This window comes from Callithrix jacchus, chromosome 1, assembly GCF_049354715.1.
Source record: "Callithrix jacchus isolate 240 chromosome 1, calJac240_pri, whole genome shotgun sequence".
In the NCBI taxonomy this organism is placed as follows: Eukaryota; Metazoa; Chordata; class Mammalia; order Primates; family Cebidae; genus Callithrix; species Callithrix jacchus.
In genome coordinates this window covers 186,210,411-186,235,026 of record NC_133502.1, presented here as the reverse complement: position 1 = coordinate 186,235,026, position 24,616 = coordinate 186,210,411, and the positions used below count along the sequence as shown (strand labels likewise).

Here is a 24,616-nt window from a genome sequence, read left to right as displayed (position 1 = left end):
TCTCCGACATCCGAGCCAAAGCCCACCCTGCCCCTGCCACCCTCACAGCCTCTCCCCTGCTGGAGCTGCTTCCAGGAGCCACCCGATCCCAGCAGAAGGACATGCTTCACCCGACTTCCCTGCGACACTCACCGCCCACCTCTCCCAGGAGGACACAGCCTCAGAGAGGGCAGGAATGGCCTGTCTTGTGTACTACTGTGTCCCCAGCAACTGGAACAGGAGGGGGAGGTAGTAGCTGCACTTGACGAGCCCCTTCCTAGGGAAGCAGTTAATAGATGACAATGGGGCAAGGAAGGGAGGAGGCAGAGGCTGGAATAGTGCGTGGAAGAGCTACCAGTCCACACACTCACACATTCATTCCCCTCCTGTCTCACTTCTTCCCACCCCATCTCAGCTGATGGACTTGCTTCTAAATTCAGTGGAAACTCAGACACAGTGAGAGGAGGACTTCCACGCCGCCCTTCCCACATCTGCTGGCCTAAGCACATGCACAGGCCTGCACCCCCAGAGGTCCTCAACTCTGCTTTCCTCATGGTTCCCAGGGATGTCCCCTTTCCGTCCACACAGTCCACTTGTCCTTCTCTCCTGGACTACACATATGGCAAGGATAGGCCGTAAATCTCCAACTTTATAAAACCCTCCTGGCCTCCATATCCCTCCTGCCCGTGCCCCAGCTCTCTGCCTCACTTTGCTGCAAAACTCTCTGAAAGACAAGCACTGCCTATAGGTGCCCACCACAAGCCCTCTCCTCCCATTCCCAGCAAGCCCCCGCCCCCACCACATGGCCAGCCCAGCTCCTGCCTCAGACCCATGGGGCTCAGTGCATAGCCGTGGGTCCTCTTATGGCCTCTGCAGAGCAGAGCATGATATTCCTTCCTAAAACTCCATCTACAACCAGGCCACACCTCTGCTGCTCCGCCCACTGCACCGCCAGCTGCAATCTGTAAGCCCAGGTACCCTGGTCTCCAACACAGGGCAGCTCTTCCTCCCCGCTCCCCATTTTCTGGGGATCCCTTGCAGTCTCAAGCTCTGAAGATAACTGAGACAGTCATGTCCTTCAAATTGCCACCTTGAGCCACACCTCTTCCTAGACCATGGGATGGGTCACCCCTCATGCCCTCCAGTCCTTCCTCTGACTACCATATGCAAAGTGGCACCCCCAGGCCTGCACTCTGCATGCTGTATCCCAACTTCTACATGGGGAAAAAGCACAGAACTCATCACCATCACTCATCCGTCCATGTGCTGACTGCTCTCTGGCACATGGACAGATGCTAAGCACCGCACTGCACTGGGCTGCAAAGAACACAGGCCTGGAGGTGCCTTGTCCCCAGAACACGGCCCACTGGGCAGAGTTCAGCTGGCTTCATTCAGTCCTGAGTCTCAGCACCTGGCAGAGGCTCCATAAACACTGGTAAGTGAATGATGAACAGGAGGAGGGCAGCCTGTCTGGCTGGACAGACACAGTGCCAGAGAGCTGAGCAGAGGGCAGGATGGTAGATGGGGCATGGGCATGGACGGGAGGGCAGACAGAACCAGGGAAGCAGCCACCTTCCCGCCTCCTCCCCACAGCCTGAGGTCCTGGCACTCAGCAGGGATCATGGTGGGGTGAGCAGCTGAAGGCCCCCACATCAGACACCAGGCCCCTGCCCTCACCCTAGGCCCATTCTGTGCAGGGAGCTGGCTCAGCCCTGACCCTACCCACGTAGCACAGTGCTCTTAGAAGCAGGGGAGGGAAAGCCTTGATCCTGGGCCCAGAATCTCTCTTGGCAAATAGTCCGCTCAGACGGCCACAGGAGATGGCCAAGTGCCAGGAGCCCTCCTGAAAATGAGGCAGAGTCCCATGGCAGGGGCCCAGTCCCTGTGTCCTCATCCCAGCCCAAGCGAGTCAGAGGAGTTTCAGGTGGCCAGACATGAGCTGACCCAGCCAGGAGCAGGGCCAGCAACTGAGGGCCTTAAGGCCCCAGGCGCACACAAGGGCAGGAAGCCGCCAGCAGCCCTCACAGGCCTGGGGGTTCTCAGGAGCACCCTCTGATCTTCACAGGCCCTCCAGGCTGGAACCCCATCCCAGGCCCCACACCTGCTTCCCGGGGCAGCAGGGGCTTAGCAACGTGAGAAAATGCAGCACCCCCACACCCCAGATGCACACATCCAGGCTAACAGAGGGTGTCCCAAAGTCCTGGGAAAGAAGCAAAGTGGAGATGGGAGGGCAGAGCACCCGCCTCCCCTCCCAGGTGAGAACACAGAAAGCACCTGCCTCCCCTCCCAGGTGAGAACACGGAGCTCAGATGCTCCCCAGGCAGCGGGAAGCATGGGCCCAGGGCCTCCCCAACAGCTCCACATCAGCCCTAGGAGCAGAGCAGCCCCAGCCAGCCTCTGAGGGCGCACCAGGCTTTGCCAAGCAACAGGTCAGGGTGTCTGCCTCTTCCTCCAGCCCTCTGAGCACCAACTGAATAAACTCTAATTAAAAACAACAAAGTAACAAGAAAGCCACCAAGTACCCACAGGCCCTTGGCTCAGAGGGGTGAGGTGAGGGCTCCTTCCTGAGCCTCTCAAGGACTAGCACTTGCCCCACAATGGACCCAGCCCTCTCCATGCACAGACACACACACAGGGCTCACATGTCCCCAGGTGCCCCAAGCGGGAGCAGCAGAGCAGCTCCCCCATGTGACTTGGGGCCAGCATGTGGCCCCATGGGACACAGACCACCTCCCACCTGGGGTTCCCCACACAACCCAGGTTGCCTTGAGGGAAGATGTGTGGAGGCGGAGGAACCTGGAAGCCACCCCAGCAACGCCCAGCCCTGCTGCAGACACAGGAGAGCAGAGACGTACCCAAGCAAAGGGAAAGAGGGGTGTTAGGAAGAACAAGAGGGAGAGGCAGAGAGATATCAAGACACCAAGAGGGCCAGAGACAGAGTGTGGAGAGTAGACAAACAGCTAGACAGCAGAGTGGGAGGAGAAGGGAGGGGAGAGGAGGGAGAAGAGGGAACGGGAGGGAAGAGAGACCAAGAGAAAAACAGAGGAGAGAGGCAGGAAGGTGACGGGGAGAAGGGGCAGGGGAGGAGGAGCAGCCCTGGACCCCGTCTTTGTGCACTGGGAGATCCAGCCGTCCTGCCCAGGGCTTGGGGCATCTCCTGCCTCTCCTCCTAGCCAAGTGCCCACACACTGAGCACCATGGACAGTGCCCCCATGAGGCCAGGTCCTGCCGCCTCCACCCAGCTTCCACTCCACCAGCTGGCACCCCTCAACACTGTTTATACCTCAACAATTCATTATGTAAGCAGATACTCGCTGCCCCCTCCAGGGTGCCTGCCCCAAATGAAGCTCTAGGGACCCCTGAAAAATTAGACGCTGTTGTCTTCAGGGACTCACGTCCACAGCGAGAGAGAGAGGTAAACAGCTACAGTGATTCCGGGGCCAACTCCGGGAGTGCTCACTGGACATGGAAGCGCCCGGTCCTTCGGGGGCCACACTCTCCACCAGCCACCTCCCACCCCAGCCCCCAACAGGCATCGCTAGTGGAACCGCAGACTCCCACAGGGCCTTCCATAAATTCTGCCACAGGACCACGCTGCAGAAAGGCACAGAAGCCAGCCCAACACTGCTGGGCCCAGCACATCACAGACAGCTCTGGGAGCCAAGCCTTCCATGAGACCCCCCAAGCCCAGTTCTGCAAACACTGCCCCCACCCAGCAGGGGCTGGCCCCAGGCTCAGGAGCAGGAGAGCAGATGGGGGCAGCACCCCAGGATCCAGCAGGCAAGTGGGGCTCCCTCCAAGGACCTCACCCAAGAGCCCAGAGGCCATGTGGCTGACAGCTTCTTCCTCACACACACAGCCTTGGAGGCATGAGCTCCAGACTCAAGGACGTCCACAGCTTCCTTCTTCCTCCTCTGCCATCAGCCCAAACACCCCTCCATATGCCCTCCTGTGCACCAGGTGCCTCGGGGCAGTCACTGGGTCAGGACAGGGCTCTGGAAGGAGAACTCTCGCTTGCTGTGGGGCCTGCTCCCTCCTCTTCCATCTGACAAGGCTCAGGAAGAACAGACAGTGGTCCCTGGCCCAGCACAGAGCCTCTGAGACTGGGGTTGTGCTAACACGCTCTGTGGGGGCAGCTCCCCAAGCACTCACTCACTCCCCCAGCCACCTCTCTCCACACCAGAGCCACAGCAGCCCAGCCCAGCCTTCTGCCTGGCCGGCCAGAGAAGAAGGAAAGAAGACCCCACAGTGCCCGCTGCACAGGTTGGGAGCTGACACCCGGCAGGGTGGGGTGCAGAGCCCTGGGTCCAAGCTCCCACCTAGCCCTGCTTGGGTCCACTTTCTAGACCTCTGGTTATTCTGGGAATTGCGATCCGTTGTTGCAGAAAGTGGCTGAGGGGAAATTGCTGAAGCACCTTCCTGGCGCTGGGAGCTGTGAAAGTGCTTGACACATATAGCCTCATCCCGGGCAGCGTAAGGGCTCCGAGGTGGACACCACAGGTTACAGACAGAACTCAAAATGCCAAGTGCCCCTCCCAGACCACAGGCTTGGGTGACGCTGGACGTTCAGCCCTCCTCCTCCCTGGGAAACCCCTCACCTGGGAAACAAAGCCACCTCCAGTAGGTACCATGCTAGCTCAGGCCAGCTGTGGATGCTGGTGGCCCCTGGCCCGTGGGCTCTGCAAGCCAGTGCCTCCTGGGGACAGGTCACTGCGATCCTCCCTTCAGCGAGAAATGCAGCACTAGCACCTTTGGGAGAAGCACCCCCATCCCGCACAGGAAGGCAAATAGATTTTCTCACATTTGTTCATCTCCAGCAGGGCCATGGGGGACCTCAGCAAGACTGCAGTGCCCAGCCCCACGGCACAACCAAGCTTCGGAGAGCAAGCGCCCGGCCGCTTGGCCTCCCAGCCTCAGTCTGCCTACCCTGTGAGGACAACCACGAAGTCCATGACATTCCAGCCGTTCCGAAGGTAAGAGCCCTTGTGGAAGACAAAGCCCAGAGCGATGATTTTGATCCCTGCCTCGAAGCAAAAGATCCCGATGAAATAGGGCTCCGTGTCGTCCTAGGAGAAGCACAGAACAGGTCATCCCAGCCCCTACCCAGTGCAGCAGCACACAGATGGTTGGTGAGGACCCCACCCCACCACGCAGTGGCCACAGCCATCGTGAGGGTCTGACACTCCTCACCTTGTCCCCAACACCCTGCAGATTCTCCAGGGCACCATTCCCATCACCGAGCCTGCTTGCTGTCTGCATGTGTCCCCTAATGGGATGCACCACTGTTTACAACAGCAACGTCCCAGTCATGCCTGGGGGCCTCTCATGCCTCCACCCTGACATCTCCGCTTCTACCCTTGTCACAGTGGTGCCCCAGCCTCCCTGCTAGCACCACGCGTGGGCCTTGCTTCAGGGAAGACAGTGATGTAACAGTATAGTTATGGGTGCTTATCAAGAATTTTTTTGTGTAGTAACTAGGATGACCCTTTAACACCCCATGAGGTCATCCCCATTCTAACATGAGGGAGACAGAGGCACAGAGATGCCCAAGAGCCAGACATAGGCCACAGCAGCCTCTGGGTGGGAGCCTGGGCTCCAGCCACTGCACACGGCTGCCTGGATACAGTTCAGGCTTTCTTGAACTCAGTCCAAGCCCCACTTATGCATTCAACGTGCACCCAAATAACCAGAACATGCACATCCCAACAGAAAAAAAAAACAGAAATAGAGAGCACAACCTCAGCCCTGAGGGTGCCGAGCGATGACTGCCACATCTGTGAGGACCCTGGAGGCAGCAAGCCTGTCCAGGCCTGAGGCTGAGAGCCACCCTGGGATCAGACCTCAGGGAGCCAAGCCTCCCAGAGGGTGTGGCGCCTACAGGCAGGGCTTCCACAGCTAGATTTTGAGAAAGGGATCCAGATGGATGGAACAATGCAGCAAAGGAATGAAGGCAGCTGATCCTAGAAAGATCCCTTTCCTGCACCCCAGGCTGAGCTCCATTCAACAGCCTCTGAGCATGAGAGAACCCAGCCAGGCCCTTCCAGTGCTGAGCTGGGGTCAGCAAACAGGGTAGAGATGGGGCTGTGTGGAGCTTGGGGAGACCCCAAAGAGTTCTCATGAGCACACAGGTAGAGCTGGCAGGGAGGGCCCCTGGGCAAGGTGAGCCCCAGCGAAGGGGAGGGCAAAGGAACTGTATGTGCAGGATTGGCACAGGGGTGTTGAACACCTGCACTCTGGGGCTGTTGCCTTAGGAAGCAGGTGAAGGGGTAGGAGAGGAGGTCAGCTTCAAGGACCTCTCCTGAGGGTTCACCCTCAGGACTGTGGAAGTCACAGGAGGAAGCAGCTGCTCTGCCCTGCCAAGGAGGGGCCTGGGCTGCCCCAAAACAGCCAGGCAAGGTGAGCTTCAGAAGTTCCACAGCCTGTTCCTTCCTCCACAGGAAGCCGGGCTCTCCAGGGCTCTCCCGCATCTGACTCCTGCCCTGTGGTGAAGCTGGCCCAAGGCTTGGCTGGCGGTGCCTGGTGGAAGCTGCTGGCACCCAAGGGTCCCTCGTGACCCATGCTGACTCACAGTAGGGAATAAGGCCCATGCTCTTCCTGACCTCAAGGCTTCTGGTCTAGTTTAGTTAAGAGGGACCCCTTTTCCCAAGGTGTGAGGTTGCTGACCATCCACCACAGGGGAACAGTGGGGCCCCAGCAGACAGAGATCTTCAAAGAAAACTTCTAGATGGAAAAGAGAACAGGCCAAATGCACCCTCGGCTGGGGAGGAGGCCCCACCCCAAGGCCTCTCCTCACGGCTCTGCCCTGCCGAGCCCAAGGCTGAGGGCTGGCTTGGGTGGGAGGGATGGGTGTACAGGCAGCTTGGTGTTGCACTGCAGGCTGGGGCCTGGCTCAAGGCAGCTCCAAAGTCAATGGGTTGGTGGGAAACAGCCCCTAGAGGCAGAGAGCCAGGGAGGCCCCATCCAGGGCCAGTCTGGCATACAACTGAGGGGCTGCCCCTGCACCACCCAGCCCCAGCCAGCTCCATGGGCAGAACAGCCTCCTGTCCATCCCAAGGCGCATTAATGGCTGGGCCTGCACACAGGACTGGGGTTGGACAAGAGCTCCCCAGATCTCCAGGCCGGCCTAGAGCGGGCACGTTCTGCAGTTTTCCCAACAGGTTAGCTCGCCAACCCTGACCCATGACCACAGAGCAAACCCTCCCGCACCTGTGAGGCAGGAACTTGCATGGCTGGACACGCACCACCTGACAAGGCAGGACAGCTTTATCCTCCCTGCCCCTACCCTGGCCTGGCCCCTGGGCCTGCATCCCTCTAACTCTGGCCCTGCCTGGCTTCCTGTGGCTTGGCATTCGAGGCTCCCCTCATGCTCACCCTCTTCTCTGGCCTCCAGAGTGGGCACCTGCCAGAGTGGGGCCCCACCAGGCTCCTGCCCAAGTGCCCCACAGGGACCATGACTCACATCTGCTTCATGGTGAGGCTAGGCTGCCCACACTCCTCCTCCCCACTCTGCCCCAACCCAGCCTCCACTGTGCGTGCCAGACTGTGCTCCATGAAGACCTCAGCCACCCACCACTCATCTTCTCCTGGTGCCCCACCTCCAGAGCAAGCTCCCTGTCTCCCCTTCCTCACCCCTGGGCCTGCAGTGGCCCAGGTTCAAGAGCAGTTCAGGTTCAGGGCTAAAGTCTGAATAGCCCTCAAGACACTGGGGGTGGGGGGTGGAAGCCAAGATTCAAGGGAAGAGGGGGTAGCTCCTGATACCCCAGAGAGGCTGTCTCCTGGACACCTCTGGCCCTGTACCCCCTGGGCCCACACTTGCTCTGCCTTCTGCCCACCCAGAGGCTCCAGTCTTTGGGTGTACTCAGAACCCAAACAAGGGGCCAGGCATGGGGAAGAGTGGGGGCTGGGGGACATGCCCTGACCTCAGTAACAGTACTCATCTCCAAAATGCTGCCCGTCCTCCAAACCAGTCCCTCCAAAGACCCCATGGAGCTGGCCTTCCACCCCGCCTCCGGTTGAGCCACAGAGGCCTTGCCCTGGCACCCCGACTCACAGAGGCTCTATGCTACAACAGGGGCTACCACTGGGGCCTCTTGGCTAAAATCTAGTGATGGATAAAAATGATTCAGAATGCTAGAGAAGGAATGCTTCCCACAGGACGGGGAGGCCCCCAGGAAAAGGGGTTCCAAGCAGGTTCACACAAGACAACTTGGAGGGAGAGGCTCAGGGTTCCCACATCCAGGCCAAAGCCTGTTTCAGCCCAGCAGGGCACACGTGACTCTGAGGGCCGACCTTCCGAAAAAACAAATGCCCCTTCCCTGCCCCAGGTTTAGAACCTGGGATCCTGGATCAAGGTCTAGCACTGCAAGCCAGAACGGCCACTGAGGTGCAGAGATAGCTCGTGGCACAAGGCAGACGGCCCTGGGGCTAACGTGACCCCGCCCAGGGTTGAGCTGGTGACCCCAGTTGCCCTGGCCCTCGAGGAAGGTGTTATCTGCCAGGTCTTCTTTTTCCTTCAGTGGAGAGGGACCCTGCCCAGACGACCCTGCCCGAGAAAGCTGTGCTCACGCAGACCCTAAAGGAGAGTGGAGTCGCGGCCTCCCCACCACCCCGCCCTCTGGCCCAGCCCGGCACTCACCAGCCGCTCGGACATGGGCGTCTTGTCCCCGTCAGGGAGGTGCTGCTCCAGGGCCAGCACGATGCAGTTGGCGATGATGGTGGCCAGGATCATGTACTCGAACGGAGTGCGTGGGTTAAGGACTGGCCAAGAGGCACCGCAGGGAGTGAGACATGAGGCCGAGGCCAGCAGCGCCCAGTGCAGCAGCCACCGCCAGGCCATCTCCGGAAGGGCTGAGACAATTGGGTCCGGAGACCCCCTCAGGCAGACACGGCCAGGTCTCCCTCACTTCCCGCCCCCATCCCTAGGGGCGGCCACAGGCGGGGCCTCCGCAGTGTGGGCCGCCAGCCCTCCGCACGCCGGGCGGCCGTCAGCACCGCGGACAGCGCCGCCGCCCAGGCTCCGCCCGGCTCCAGCGCCCCGAGGGGAGGGGGCCGAGCGCCCCCAGGCGACGCTGGAGGGAGACCCCGCGCAGGCGCACGCTGCTCCCTCGACACGCAGCACATGGACCTACACGGGCACGTGAACATACATGTAGCCCCGCATCGCGAGCGCACGCACGCGCATCGCCGGGCTCCGGCTTGGCCCGCACACGCAGGCACCTGCAGCCAGGCGCGCGCACGGCCGCGTCCCCTGGGCGGTCGCACCTGCACGGACGCGGCTTCGCCCTCAGTGCCCTCCAGGCTGGCCGCGCGCTGTGCACCGACCAGGCTCCCCAGAACCCGGCGTGCGTAGGAACCAGTGCGGGGCAGAGGGGCTCCGCCCCGCACCCGCCGCACTCGCGGAAACGCTCCCGCTCCCGCCGTTCCGAGGGGCCCGGGGCGCTCCGCCCCCTCCTCGCCCAGCGCGGCGTCTCCCGGCGCCTCCCCGGGTCGCGCCCTCCCGGCCACCGGGAAGATGGCCCCCGCCCCGGTCCCCGCCCGGCCCCGCCCGGCAGGATATGGCCACTCCGTGATGCGCTTCGCGTATTTGCGGACGACGTTGTCCTCGCTGAAGACGAAGAGCGAGCGGTTGACAGTGAAGCAGTTCTGCTTGACCGGGATGGGGTTGTACAGCGCCATGGTCCGCGCGCGCTGCGCGATCGACTGCTTGTAGAGGACCCGCTGGCCCGGCTGCAGTCCCCCGGGGCCCGGGCCCCCCGCCCCGCCGGCCCCACCGCCCCGGGCCCGCTCCCCGCCGCCAGGACCCCCATAGCGGCCGCCCAGCTCGTCCCCGAAGCGGACCATGGCTCCCGGGCCCCGCGTGCATCCCCGGCCCAGCGGCCCCGGCAGGGAGGGCGCGGAGCGCCGGGCGCTCAGAGCGGAGCAGCAGCGGAGCCGCCGGGACCGCAGCGGACCTCGCCCGGCCCCAGCGCCGCCGCCGCCGCCGCCTCACCCGACTGGGACCCGCGCCACGCCCTATAAGGGGGAGGTCACGTGTCGTGGTCCGACCAATCCTCGTCTTCCCCGCCCCGCGGCCGCCCCCGCCCCGCCCCGGCCCCTCGGGCTGCGCCTCCCGCGCCCGGCGCCTCCCACCCCCGGGCTGGGCCCGGCCCAGGAGCGGACGGGCCTGCGGGTCCTCGACGGCCGCTCGGCACCAGCCCGGGCCGTACCCGGAGCGCGCTCTGCCGGCCCCGCCGCCCCTGGGCGCCCTCGAGCTCCGCAGACTCGGCCCAGTCTGGAGGCGCCACCAGCCGCGGGGCTGCAACCCAGAGCCGGGGCCCAGGCCCGGGCCCGCCCGCCGCGTCCCGCTGGGTCCCCGCCTTCCCAGCCCTCCGGGTGCGCTCGGCTGACGGCCTTGGTGCCACGCGGACGCCCCTGTCGGGGCCCCAGCCCGGGTGCGGGACCTCCAGTCTCCACCGGGGGCTGGCTTTGGAATCTCAGCTCGGAGAAGCCTCCGACCACCGTGCGGGCCAAACCCCGTGAGGGAACCTGTCACGGCCACCGCCGTCCCGCAGGCCGTCCTGGGCGCCCACCGCGGGCCGGGCCTGTCCCGGGCTCCCAGCTCCGGCTCCACCCTCACGGAGCTGACAGTTTTGTACAAAGCACAACAACCGTTTACACAGCACTCACTTCGTGCAGGCCAGTGGGTCCTCACAACCTCCAAAAAAGGCTGCCCCAGGGTCCTGGGAGACCTTCAGGAGCAAGGGACCCACTCAGACCCGAAGCTCGCAGGGCGCTGAGTGTAGAGTGAGGCCGAGTGCGGGCTGCGCCGTCTGAGCGCGAGGCAGTCCGCACAGTTCCTGGCAGAGGCGCCTGGGCTCCCGGGGGGAGTGGACTGCAGGAGGCTCGGGTGCTGCACCACTTAGGAAGCATTCAGAGGCAACCCACTTCCCAGCTGACAGCAGCTTGCGTGATGCCATTGAGACCTCACTGAATACAAAGCCACCGTCTCTCCTCCCTCCAAAATCCCCACATACACTTTCTGCCCTCCCGCCTGTTGTCTCGTGGCCCAGGGTGGCTGCCATAGTACAAGGGCTCACACCCTTACACCAGCATCTCAAACGCAAAGGAAGTGGCAGGTGTCCAAAGCATGTCCACTTTGTGTATCAGTTTACGATTTTCTTTTCTAACAAAGGAAAGGCTTCTCAGAGGCTCCCCTGCAAGCATCTCTTTAACCCTGTTAGGCCTCCCTGGGCCATGTGACCAGCCCTGGCTTTAGAAGGGTGGGAAAGTGAGCCAGGACCGCCAGCACACACTAGGCGGGCACATAGTTGCCCCAAACAAAATCAGGGTTCGCTTAGCTGGGAAGCAGGTGTGAAGGCTGTCGGGGAGGCTGCCAACTGGCCTGTCAACAGAGGAAAGTCGCAGCCCAATGAGGTTTTGACCCAGTGCAGAGAGAGGTGGTGTGGTTTGAACAAGGGGGCCATGAGCAGTGCCTCTTTCTCCTGGAGCAGGTGTGCCCAGTGTGAAATGTGAAGGAAAGATAGAAATCAAGGCTCTTCAATTTTGGTTTCAGCGACTATGTCAATGAGGATGCCTTTTGCGAAGATGGGGAGGATGGTGGGAAGAGCTTGTTAGTCACAGGGTGGAAATTAAGCATTGCCTATTGGGCACAGAAGTGGAGATGCTCTTCAGGGATGGGGTCTCTGAGGGAGGCCGCTACTGCATCTGGAGGCTGGGCTCGCCATGCCCTCTCTGTCCTTCCCTGCTGTGCGGTGTGACTCTGGAGCTGGCCTTCGAAGGCCTCATCAGCCTGTTCCTTGACCTCTGGTTTCTGGTTGTCAGGCCAACAGGAGCACCGAAGGCCCTTGAGGGAGAGAAAGAGCAAGGCCAAGGTGTCTTCTCCCCTGACTTCCTCCTGCCAGGTCACTGAGGGTTGCCTGTGCACCTCAGCTGAAGCTCTGGCTGGGTCAAGCACCCACCACTCTCCTTTCTCTCCAGTTCCAGTTCCTGCCTCCTCCCCTTGTTTCTACCAGCGGAGGGTGGCATCACGCAGGCACGGTGACTCCTGGCCCTTGGAACTTCCCTGCGCCCTGCACAGATTGTGGTAGATGGTCCCTTCGAGTGTCATCCTGCCTGACGCATTACCCCTGAGGAAGCAGCCACAGCGAGACAGCACACCAGGACTCCCCAAGACAAGAATGAAGGTGGTGAGGGGAGTAGCCAGGGCATGGGGGACTCAGGAGAGTGCCCCGTCCGGAGCCAGATGGAAGACAGAGGTGCCCATCACCCGGACAGTACAGTTTCCACAGAGGAGCAGCCTGAGCGAAGTAGACTGAAGAGAATGCGTTGTGAAGAAGTGCCCAGTGAGGAAGCGCATACAGCAGGTGTAGACAGACAGCTTGTCCAGTGAGGAGGTGCCTGCAGCTGGTGTAGACAGCTTGTCCAGTGAGGAGGTGCCTACAGCAGGTGTAGACAGCTTGTCTAGTGAGGAAGTGCCTACAGCAGGTGTAGACAGCTCATCCAGTGAGGAGCTGCCTGTAGCAGGTGTAGACAGCTTGTCCAGTGAGAAGGTGCCTACAGCAGGTGTAGATAGCTTGTCCAGTGAGGAGCTGCCCACAGCAGATGTAGGCAGCTTGTCAGTGAGGAGCTGCCTGCAGCAGGTGTAGACAGCTTGTCAGTGAGGAGCTGCCTATAGCAGGTGTAGACAGCTTGTCCAGTGAAGAGGTGCCTACAGCAGGTGTAGACAGCTTGTCCAGTGAGAAGGTGCCTACAGCAGATGTAGACAGCTTGTCAGTGAGGAAGTGCCTGCAGCAGGTGTAGACAGCTTGTCCAGTGAGCAAGTGCCTACAGCAGGTGTAGACAGCTTGTCAGTACAACAGGTGTAGACAGCTTGTCCAGTGAGGAAGTGCCTACAGCAGGTGTAGACAGCTCATCCACTGAGGAGGTGCCTGCAGCAGGTGTAGACAGCTTGTCAGTTAGGAAGTGCCTGCAGCAGGTGTAGACAGCTTGTCCAATGAGGAGGTGCCTGCAGCAGGTGTAGACAGCTTGTCCAGTGAGGAAGTGCCTACAGCAGGTGTAGACAGCTTGTCAGTACAGCAGGTGTAGACAGCTTGTCCAGTGAGGAAGTGCCTACAGCAGGCGTAGACAGCTTGTCCAGTGAGGAAGTGCCTACAGCAGGTGTAGACAGCTTGTCAGTACAGCAGGTGTAGACAGCTTGTCCAGTGAGGAAGTGCCTACAGCAGGCGTAGACAGCTTGTCCAGTGAGGAAGTGCCTACAGCAGGTGTAGACAGCTTGTCCAGTGAGGAGGTGCCTACAGCAGGCGTAGACAGCTTGTCCAGTGAGGAGGTGCCTGCAGCAGGTGTAGACAGCTTGTCCAATGAGGAGGTGCCTGCAGTAGGTGTAGACAGCTTGTCCAGTGAGATAGGGAGCAGAGACAGGGAACAACAGAGATGCAGCATTAAGGGAGGTTTTTATTGTTTTTTAAGGTAGCGGATATTATTGGACTTTGTATGCTGATGCCAATGACTCAACAGAAAGAAAAATTGCTGATGCAAAAAAAGAATGCCTTGCCTGGTCCAGGCGAGAGGATTCCAGGGTCAGGACAGCTCGCTCGAGGTGCAGAATGAAAGCAGGTGACACTGCTGCAGGCACGGGTGGGCCGGAGGGTCCCTTTGCGGGAGGATGAGGGCTTTATTTTGATTGCTCTGCTCTCTCGGTGAAATAGAAAACAAAACAAGCAACCGATAGTGAGAAGAGCGCATTTGCAGGTTGGCAGGCGGAGGAAAGGGTTTGAAATGCCCATCCAGGGCTGTAGGGAAGAGAATCCACAAGGAAAAATGTATACAGTTGACTAGAGTCTGCAGCCGGGGTGACTAGGTCCAGGACAAAGGCTTCGTGGTGAGCGCTGCTGCACCATGTCTAAGCCAACAACCAGCAGAGCTTGCACCCTCTGAGGATCCCACCTTCCTCCGGACCCTTCAGCACGCTTGCTCACAGCTCCTCCCACCTCCCACTCAGACCTCAGTGTTCTCCCACCACCATCTGCCCACCCCTGGCCCCATCCCTTACTCCCTCACCTGGCAGGATTCCCATCCAGAACCTCCAGAGACACCCGCCCAGGCTCCTGCCTTTGGAGAAGGTCACAAACTGGACAGACTGCTGTCACCCTGGCTCCCCTGAAACTCCTCCAGGGGTCCTGGAGTTGGTCACGGCCCTAATGGTGGGTGGTGGTGGTTGTAGCCACGGCCCCACTGCCCCCCACACTGCATCTGCATTGTTTAGGAAGCATTCAGAGGCAACCCACTTCCCAGCTGGCAGCAGCTTGCATGATGCCATTGAGACCTCACTGAATACAAAGCCACTGTCTCTCCTCCCTCCAAAATCCCCACAGACACTTTCTGCCCTCCCGCCTGTTGCCTCGTGGCCCAGGGTGGCTGCCATAGCACAAGGGCTCACACCCTTACACCAGCATCTCAAATGCAAAGGAAGTGGCAGGTGTCCAAAGCATGTCCACTTTGTGTATCAGTTTACAATTTTCTTTTCTAACAAAGGAAAGGCTTCTCAGAGGCTCCCCTGCAAGCATCTCTTTAATATTTTAAGGTCAATCACAAATAATCACTTTAAAATAAAAAGAAATTTTTTTCTTTATGTATAATTAACATTTAATTCTACAAATAGTAATAGGCACTGAGCTCTGTGGAAGATGCAGAGAACACCGTGCAGCCCCTCCCAGACCTCTGCTCGCTTCTTAGAGGCCACCACTGTCCAGAATTTTGTATTAACCGTTCTCTTTCTCTCTGTACATCTATGTGCAATATATTGTGCAGTTGTACATGCTTTTGAAAGTCATTTATTTTTTTTCAGACATAGTCTCAATCTGTTGCCCAGGCTGGAGTGCAGTGGTGCCATCTCAGCTCACCAAAACCTCTGCCTCCCAGGTGTAAGCAATTCTCGTGCCTTAGTCTCTGAATAGCTGGGACTACAGGTGTGTACCACCACAACTGGCTAATATTTTGTATGTTAGTAGAGACAGGGTTTTACCATGTTGCCCAGGCTGGTCTCGAACTCCTGAGCTTAGGCAATCCATCTGCCTGGGCTTCCTAAAGTGCTGGGATTATAGTGTGAGCCGCCGCACCCAGTCCCGTGCTTTTGAAATTCACACAAGAGAACTGAGCGGTTGCCTTCTGGTGCTGCAACATGCCCGTGCTGCTGCATGTAGCTGTGAATCACTGTTTTCACCACATATATCAGTCCATTGTGTGACAATCTATTGATCCATTCTACTTTGATGGAGATTTGTGCTGCTGTCCATTTCCTGCTATTTCAATTCTCCAGTGAACATTTAATGTTGTTCTCCTGGTGCTTGGACAAGAGCCTACAGATCCAACCTGAGGAGAGAAATTGCCGGGCCATGGGACGTGGTCTCACCCTCACTGGGTGCTGCTAAATTAGGGCCCAGAGTGCAGTGCCGAGCATCCTGCAGCAGGCACAACCCCAGCCTACTTGACATCACCCCAGCATTCTGGTGTCATAGGCCTTCATGCTTTTGTCAGTCTGGTAGTTATTTCTTATGCCTCATTCTGTTTTAATCTGCGCTTTCCTCCTTGCTAATGGAGTAGGGCATTTTCCTGCATTCACTGCCCATTCGTGTCTTCACCTTTGCCAAAGTCCCTGTTCAAATCTTCCATCCACTTTTCAACTCGGTCTGTCTCTCCTTCTGATTGACTTGTAGAAGTCCTTACATGTTCTGGGTACAAATCCTCCATCAGCTGTGTGTCACTGCAGTATCTTCTCATTCTGTGATTTGTCTTTGCTTATTCTGTGGTTCCATTGATATGTAGAAGTTTCTCATTATACTATAACCAAAATATATCCAGCTCTTCCCTATGTTTTGTGCTTTTTGAATCCTAGGAAATTCTTCCTTTGTTCATTGTTGTGAGAGATTCTTTGGAAGATTTGAGAATAGATTCTCCTATATTCTCCTCTAAAATTTGTACAGTTTTGCTTTTTCTATTTTAAACCACTTGCAAATGATTTTTCTGTATGATGTGAGGCAGGCACCATTTTCATCATCTTCATATAATTAAATTGTCATGGCACCATTCACCGAAGGGCCCCAACTGTCTGCTCTCCGCTCTGCTCAGACGAGCTCCTCACCCTGCTCTGGGCCAATACTCCCTGCACTGATTACAAATGTCTTATTAAAAGGTTAATGCCTCTATGGTGCTTTGAAATTTTTTTTCAGACAGGGTCTTGCTCTGTTGCCCATGCTGGAGTGCAGTGGCACAATCAGCTCACTCACTGCAGTCTCGCAATCCTCCTACCTCACCACCATGCCTAGCTGATTTTTGTAATTTTTATAGAGCCAGGGTTTAGCTATGTTGCCCAGCCTGGTGTGGAAATCCTGAGCTCAGGTGATCTGCCCACCTTGGTCTCCCAAAGTGCTGGGATTATAGGTGTGAGCCACTGCCTCTGGCCAAATTTTTGCTATTCTTGACTCTTCGTTTGCCCTTATAATTTTTAGGATCAACTCATCAGGTTATATGCATGCACACAGTGGACATTTGACAGGAATTGTATAGAATCAACAGATCAATTTGGGACAAATATTCATTTTGATATTGAGGCTTTCAATCCATAAGCAGTATATATGTATTATTAGGGTCATTGTTAGTTTAACTCATAAACTTTTATAATGTTCTCCGTCAAGGTCCTACACATTTATACTATGTTTATTTCCAAGCGTTTCATATTTTTCACACTATTATGAAGGATTCCTTTTTTTTTTTTTTTTTGAGATGGAGTTTCGCTCTTGTAACCCAGGCTGGACTGTAATGGCACGATCTCGGCTCACCACAACCTCCGCCTCCTGGGTTCAGGCAATTCTCCTGCCTCAGCCTCCTGAGTAGCTGGGATTACAGGCACGTGCCACCATGCCCGGCTAATTTTTTGTATTTTTAGTAGAGACGGGGTTTCACCATGTTGACCAGGATGGTCTCGATCTCTTGACCTCGTGATCCACCTGCCTCGGCGTCCCAAAGTGCTGGGATTACAGGTTTGAGCCACCGCGCCCAGCCTAGGATTCCATTTTTAAAGTCGCATTTTCTGTCACTCATTTACAAACACAGTTATTTTGTATATTGATTTTATGTACAGCAACATTTCTACATTTCCTGATTGACTCTAATAACATTGTTACATTTCTCTATGTTTTCTATATAGATATGTCAAAACAATGTTTTTTAAAAAATTATTATAGCTTTTATTTCTTTTTCTTTTTTTTTTTTTTTTTTTTTTTTGAGGCAGAGTCTGGCTCTGCTGCCAGGCTGGAGTGCAGCAGCATGATCTTGGCTCACTGCAACCTCCGCCTCCTGGGTTCAAGCAATTCTCCTGCCTCAGCCTCCCAAGTAGCTGGGACTGTAGGTGCCCACCACCACACCCAGCTAATTTTTGTGATTTTAGTAGAGACGAGGTTTCACTATGTTGGCCAGGATGGTCTTGGTCGCTTGACCTTGTGATCTGCCCTCCTCAGCCTCCTAAAGTGCTGGGATTACAGGTGTGAGCCGCCGCGCCCGGCCGTGTTTCTTTTTCTCATCTTCCTGTGCTGGCTGAGATTTACTGTGTGAGCGAGTACAACAATGTACAGAAATGTGATCGTAGGGACTGTCCTGTTCCTCCTCTTAAATATAATACATTCAACCTTTCACCATTACATATGATGCTCGTTACATTCTTTTATTTATTTTTATTTTTATTTTTTGAGACAGAGTCTTACTCTGTCACCCAGGCTGTAGTGCAGTGGTGCGATCTCAGCTCAGTGCAACCTCAACTTCCAGGGTTCAAGCAATTCTCCTGCTTCAGCCTCTCAAGTACCTGGGATTACAGGTGTGCACCACCATGCCCAGCTAATCTTTTTTTTTTTTTGTATTTTTAGTAAAGACGAAGTTTCACCATGTTGGCCAGGCTGGTCTCAAACTCCTGAGCTCAAGCGATCTGCCTGCCTCGACCTCCCAAAGAGCTGGGATTACAGACATGAGCCCCCATGCTTGGCCTGTTATGTTCTTTAAAAAAAAAAAATGTACCCTTCATCACGTCACAAAGTTCCCCTCTAGTCTTAATTTCTAGGAGTTTTTGTCATGAATAGCTGATAAATTCTGTCAAATGCATTTTTCCTGCATTGAAATGATCTTCTAATTTTTCTCCTATGTGTTAAGGGAATGGCTTACATTAACTGATTTCCTAAAGTTAAACCGACCTATCATTCCTGGGGTAAATCAAACACCATCGTGATTCAGTATCATCTTTGCATACAATTCAGATCTGATTTACCAATAACTTGTCTAGACTCTTTGCAGCTGTGTGCTGCGTCCTTCTCATGAGGTTTTGATAGCCAGGTTTTGTAGCCTTGTAAATGACTTAGAGAGCATTTCTATAGGGAATTTATCTTTTGAAAGTTCAGTGAAACTCACTGACTGGGCCTGATGTTTTGTTTGTGATTTTAATTACTGATTCCATTTCTTTAAGAATTATAAGATTCTCTATAGAATAAGGTTATAAGAAGGTTCTCTATTTCCTCTTGAGTCAGTGTTAGTTCAGTTATATTTTTCTAGAAATATATTGGCCTAAAATTGTTTATATTATCTTTTGAATCTGTATCTACAGCTGTATCCACTTTAATTGTTTGTTTGTTTGTTTATTGAGACAGGTCTCGCTCGGTCACCCCTAGAGTGCAGTGGTGCAATCACATCTCACTGCAGCCTCAGCCTCCCAAGCTCAAGCCAGCCTCCCACCTCAGCCTCCCAAGTAGCTGGGATCACAGGTGCATGCTGCCATGCCCAGCTAGTTTTTTAAATTGTTCCAGAGACAGGGTCTTGCTATGTTACCCAGGCTGGTCTCCTGCTCCTGGGCTCAAGTGATCCTCCTGCCTCAGTCTCCCAAAGTGCTGGGATTATAGGTGTCAGCCACTGTACGCGGCCTACTTTTGAACTGTTTCTTTATGCCCCCTTCCCCACCTGCCCAGAGGCTTGCCGTTCTGATTACTGTCGTCTGAGAGCCAGTTCTGGCGCTGATCAGCTCCAATGCCTGTTAGTTTCTAATTAGTGCTTCTCTTTATACCTCTTGTTTTAGGTTGATTTTGCTTCTTCAGATGGATGATGAACGAATTAACTTTCAGCCTTTCTTTTTTAAAAAAAACACACGTCGGACATTATTATTTTAAACAGTTGTAGTTTCCTTGAAAGCGCGCCTCTTAGGCCTCCAGCTGTGGGAATGTCGGGACCCATGGCCTCAGCTCTTGTGCTCAGAATCTGTCTCTGCTTTTGTGCTGAGGCCACACTGCTTTGTCTCAAGAACTCCCTGGCAGCTCTCCTGAGCCTTCCTCGGGTTGTTTAGTGATCTAGGTCACTCCCAGTCAACCTTCTTTCCCTCTCTTCCTTTCTGGAAGTTAGAGCTGCTCACACTCTAAAGTTCTCTCTGGCTTTCTTAGCTGCCTCCATGCTTTATCTCCAATAACAATATAAAATCTTCATCAGCTAATAAAATCTTCTCTTTGCTTTGAAAGGGCTTCATTCCATCACCCAGGCTGCAGTACAGTGTTCTGATCTCGGCTCACTGCAGCCTCTACCTCTGGGCTCGAGCGACCTCCCATCTCAGCCTCCCGAGTAGCTAGGACTACAGGTGCACACTACCATGCCAACCTAATTTGTTTTTGTTTTTTGTAGAGATAATGTTACACCATGTTGCCCAGGCTGGTCTCGAACTCCCGAGCTCAAGTGATCTGCCTGCCTTGGCCCCGCAAAGTGCTGGGATACAGGTATGAGCCACCACACCCAGCCTTCATCATCTAATAAAATCTAACAAAATCCTTATACCTGTATCCCATCTGCATCTTGGAAGACCTGGACTAACATAACTGGCATCAGAAGAGGATCTGGGACTGTCCTGCCCACCACCCAGTGGGTGCAGAGGTTGCAGTCCTGGTTGGTGGGGAGGTCAGGTGGTCCCTGACACACAGCGGGCACTTCCTGAGTGATGTTCTGAGCACTGTTCCATGGAAAGCAGTGCTGTGGCTGGAGGGATGACCAGGCACCTGAAAACCTGTGGGGAGTGGGGAACCAAGCCTACAAAGACAGGGCAGCGGGCGGGTTCCCTACACCGACATCCTGAGAGGGCTGCCAAGGTCACTGTGAGACTGGAGCGCCTCTACCACAGAGGTAAACAGGCACTTAGCTGGACCGGAGAGCTGCACGCTGGGTCGCTTCTGTGAAGGCAGAAAGTCAGGGTCCCCTGGGGAAACCTGGGTCCCAAAGATGTAACAATGTGAACCCTCCAGTCCTCTGGGACCTCTGGGAGTGCGGAGGTCCCCTACCCAAGAAAGGAGCAAATCTACTGTGCCAGGAGGAATTACAGAATCACGTTTCTCACCAGGAAGCAAGTGCTCCCCTCAGGAGCTGTCCCCGCTGCCTGCCAGGCCAATCGGAGATTAAGTCCCAGCACAGACCAATAGGAATGGGCGGGGTGCTAAGTCTGAAAAGGGAGAAAGGGGCTGCACAGCGAAGTAATTGCAAGAACTGGCTGCCGGCACCAGTGGGGGCAGGAGAGAATCCCTGGGATGGGAGGGTGAGGGGCTTGACCAAGGGGCTGGAAACACTTGCGGAGTGGACCACTTTCTCAGGAGCCAGGAGTTGGGGAAAACTGCAAATGGCTCTTAAAAGCCTTGACAAAAGTGGTAGCCAACTGTCAGTGAAGCGTAAACTCCCTAGTTGCTCTGGCAGTTGGTAGAGGAAGGAATGAGGTGGAGGGAAAGCACCAGCATCACCAGGAAGTCAAGGGGCTCCCAGTTCCCAGCCTGCACTGATGGAGGGAGAGGACGCTGCAGAGCTAGGCTCCCTAATCCCCATGGGGAAGAGGAGGCAGGAGCCACTGAGGGGCTTGGCCCACGGGGAGCTGGGGGCAGTAATACAGTATGGTGCCCACAGGCTAGAACCGATGGCCAATGAGGGGGGCTTCACATGTACGAGTCGAACAGAGGGCGGGGGCTTCACATATAAGAGTCGAACAGAGGGCAGGGGCTGAGGGGCTGCCCCAGCAGGAAGTCACACTGCTGGGCTGTTTCTGGACATGAGCCGATTTTCAGAATTGGAATCCACAGATGGAAGAATGGCTAGAAGCATGGAAGGAGCTGCGATGCCTGGCACGTTAATACCTGGCCCTTCTGGGGGCTCTGGCTGCTCCCCCGGGGGACTGGGGGGATGCAGGCACCTCCGCTGTAAGTGCCTCGCAGTTTAAAGAGACAACTGCTTAGGACAGTAAGTCCTGCTGGTGGCCCACGGTGTGTCAAGATGTCATTTGTGACAATAGCAACATGAAGGCGGTGGCACTATGTGGGAATAAAAGGGTTTTGTAGACAACTGGAACTAAGTCAGAGTTTCAAAACATTGAGAGGATTCACTGAAACCATGTTCAAACAAAAACTTGAACATGAACGTGTATCTGTGCCTCAGGCCTGGCCTGGACAGCGCCTCCCCAGCTGCATGCTGCCGTCACAGGCTCTGCCTCCCATCCTGGTGTCTATGGTGTGGAGAAGGAGTCGGTTTGGCGGGACAGGGGGAGGCAAAAGAGAAAGCAGAGAAGCTGCCTTTCTCATGGTCCAGGACACACGGCCCTCCTGTGCAGACAAACCACAATCTCCCTGCACCCAGCTATCACTAGACCCTCGGCTGAGAGGAAAATGCGCAGCTCCCTGCAACCTGGCTCATGAGCACTGCACATGGCCCTCTCCAGCCCCAGCCCCAGCCCCAGCCTATAAAATCCCTGCATGCCTTCATCCCCCGGCTGCCGGCGCCTCCCTTGGTGATTTCCCCTTGCTCTCTTGCAAAGTATTTTCTTACTTTCTGTCACAAATCTGCCTTTCTTTACCTAGAACTGTCTTGGTAAATTCTTTTCACTGCCCACACCACCAGCCTTGGTTAGTTGCTACCTGCAATACACAGCACTTTTAGTTACATAATTATTCATGGGACATTCCGTGAGGGCGAGAGCCCAGCCTGCCCTGGCACAATGCTGGTGGCAGGCATGAGAACTGTTTGCCACGTGCCAAAAGTCACTGACTCCTCTTGCCCCCTAAGTCCAGCCCATTGCCCTGTCCTGCCTACTCGGGTTCCCAAATCACCCCTTCCCTCACGGCTGCCCACATTGGTCTAGGCTGCCATTCCAGCAGGCAACCACAGCACCATCCAGCCCTGGCCTTTCCCCAGCCCCTTCTTGGTGTCCAGAGCGGTCTTTCCAAAGCACAGTTCTGACCACGTCCCTCTCCTTTTCACTCCAAGTCCCAGCTCCTTGATAGGCTTGTGGGGTCTGCGGCAAGTCCACCCCCCTCCCACCTGTCTGCGAGCCCTCATGGCTGGATGGGTGGATGCTCCTGAATGCTGCACTCTCTCAGAGGTTTTCGCTTCCCTCACAGGCCATAGACTCCAGGGCCACCTCACCAGCTCCACGGGTCCATCAATGGCCTCTCAACCCCAGCACCATTGACACATGGGGTCCAGAAGCTCTGCTGGGGAGTGCTGTCCTGTGCACTGTAGGCTGTTTAACAACATCCCTGCCTGATACCACTAAGTGCCATCGCACTCCCTCAGTTGTAGCAACCCAAACTGCCTCCGGACCAAGCAAATGTCCCCTGGGTGCAAAATCATCCCCAGTTGGGTACCACTGCTGTGTCCTGGGAGTTTCCAAATTTGTAGTTCCACACCAGATTCTTCTCCTGAATTCAGACCTGAGGATTCATTTGTTTCTGGACATTTTCCCCTGGAGAAATGGGAGTTTAAAAAGGTGGGTGCAAGGAAATAGAAATAGTCACAACAAGGCTAATCTGGAAGAATAAACAAATGAAACTTAACAGTAATTAATCTAAGGAAGACATTGGAAATGAACGGAATTTTAACTCTTTTCCTTTCAGCATTGTATTTACAATAAACTTTTTCTATTTAATATTTAAAACAAAATCATAAAGAACTAGGGTACATGTATGAAAATAATACACTAATAGAGTAGACCCACAGAAGAAAAGGGGTGTTTGCGTGCACAAATTTAATAGATAAGACTTAAAATTTGTGAAGAAAGGAAAGATTATTAAACAAATATTATTGGAATCAGTATTCAACAAGTTAGTACTGGCATTTGATTTAAAAGAAAATGGAACAGGTACGGTGCTTCACGCCTGTAATCCCAGCCCTTTGAGAGGCTGAGGTGGGTGGATCACTTGGGCAACACAGCAAGAGTTTGAGACCAGCCTGGGCAACACAGCAAGACTCCATCTCCACTAAAAATACAAAAATTAGCTGGGCATGGTGGTGTGCATCTGTAGTCCCAGCTACTTAGGAGGCTGAGGAGGGGAGAACTGCTTGAGTCCAGGAGGTCAAGGCTGCAGTGAGCTGTGATTGCTCTACTGCACTCCATCCTAGGCAACAGAGAGAGAGCCTGTCTTGAAAAAGAAAGAAAGGAAAGTAGAAGAAAGAAAGAGAGAAAAAGAGAAAGAGAGAAAGGGAGAGAGGGAGGAAAGGAAAAAAGTTTTATATGTATTTTCTTCTGGCCATGATGTAGTAACTAACATTAGATAACCCTCATGCCATAAACCATAAAACTGAGCAAAAATATATAAAACTGTTTGCAGATATTGGACAACAGAAAGAAAATGACACTGATCCCTGAAGAAAGAAAAAACAAGTCTTTCTGTTTTGTTTTTTCCTTTTTTTTTTTCTCTTGAAACAAGTAGTTTTTTGCTCATAATCACCCTGTATGGCTCTCTAGGGACAATTTGCTAATGACAGCATGAGGAAGAGGACACCAAGGAAAGTTCATTCCTCCTATTGAGGTTACAGGAGAGAGGGTGGAATGTGGGGCACCAAAGGAGGCTGGAATTTGAAGGGCAGACTACCAGAAAGAAGGAGACACACAGCAAAAGAGCTTCAGAAATCTGCACAGGTGTCCCCTTGGGTCTTTGGCTGAATATGAAGCTGTTCATCTGTAGAGTGACACTCCACAAATTGAAGCAAAGAAAAACTGCAGAGGAGCTGTGACCTGAACAGTCACCTCAGCTCATGCAGGACAAGTCCAGGTAGAGAAAACTTGCTGAAAACTCTGGTCATTCAGCAGAAAACTCAGAAAGGCCATGCCTTAAGAGTAGAATTAAATTATCCCTAGAATAAAAGCTGCTTGAGACCTTACCTAACAAAACTCCAAAAGAAGACTTGAGATGATCAAGTTGATCTACAAGTAAAATAAACTTACCAAGCAAAACTCAATAAAAGGAAGATGACAAATCCAAACACTAAGTAACACAGTATACACACTGTCCAACACTCAATCAAAAATTACTAGACATGCAAAGAGGTGAAAAACATGACATAAATGAAGATAAATTAGTCAACATATATGAAATCAGGTATGACAGAGCCAACTGAATTACAATATAGAGAATAAAAAGAGGGGCTGGGCATGGTGGTTTGTGCTTATAATCCCAGCACTTTGGGAGGCTGAGGCAGGAGGATCACTGGAAACAGGAGTTTGAGAACAGCCTGGGCAACAAAGTGAGACCATGTCTCTGCAAAAAATGTTAAAATGAGCAAGGTATAGAGGTGCATGCCTGTAGTCCCAGCTGCC

The 24,616-nt window shown here is 54.8% G+C and overlaps 1 protein-coding gene across 9 annotated transcripts in view; it reads right to left on the bottom strand.

The window, feature by feature from the left end:
* Positions 1-9,965, bottom strand: part of CACNA1B (calcium voltage-gated channel subunit alpha1 B) — a 247,612-nt gene extending 237,647 nt beyond the window's left edge. For all 9 annotated transcript variants that reach the window (XR_008473837.2, XR_013520616.1, XM_054238484.2 and 6 more), the window contains exons 1-3: positions 9,537-9,965; positions 8,615-8,721; positions 4,906-5,045 (exon numbers count right to left, since the gene is read on the bottom strand). Coding sequence is in view for 7 of the 9 variants with exons in the window: in XM_054238484.2 (XP_054094459.1) it covers positions 4,906-5,045; positions 8,615-8,721; positions 9,537-9,819 (530 nt within the window). In the remaining 2 variants the exon portion in view is untranslated. The remainder of the gene's footprint in view (positions 1-4,905; positions 5,046-8,614; positions 8,722-9,536) is intronic.
* Between the last annotated feature and the right edge of the window lie 14,651 nt (positions 9,966-24,616).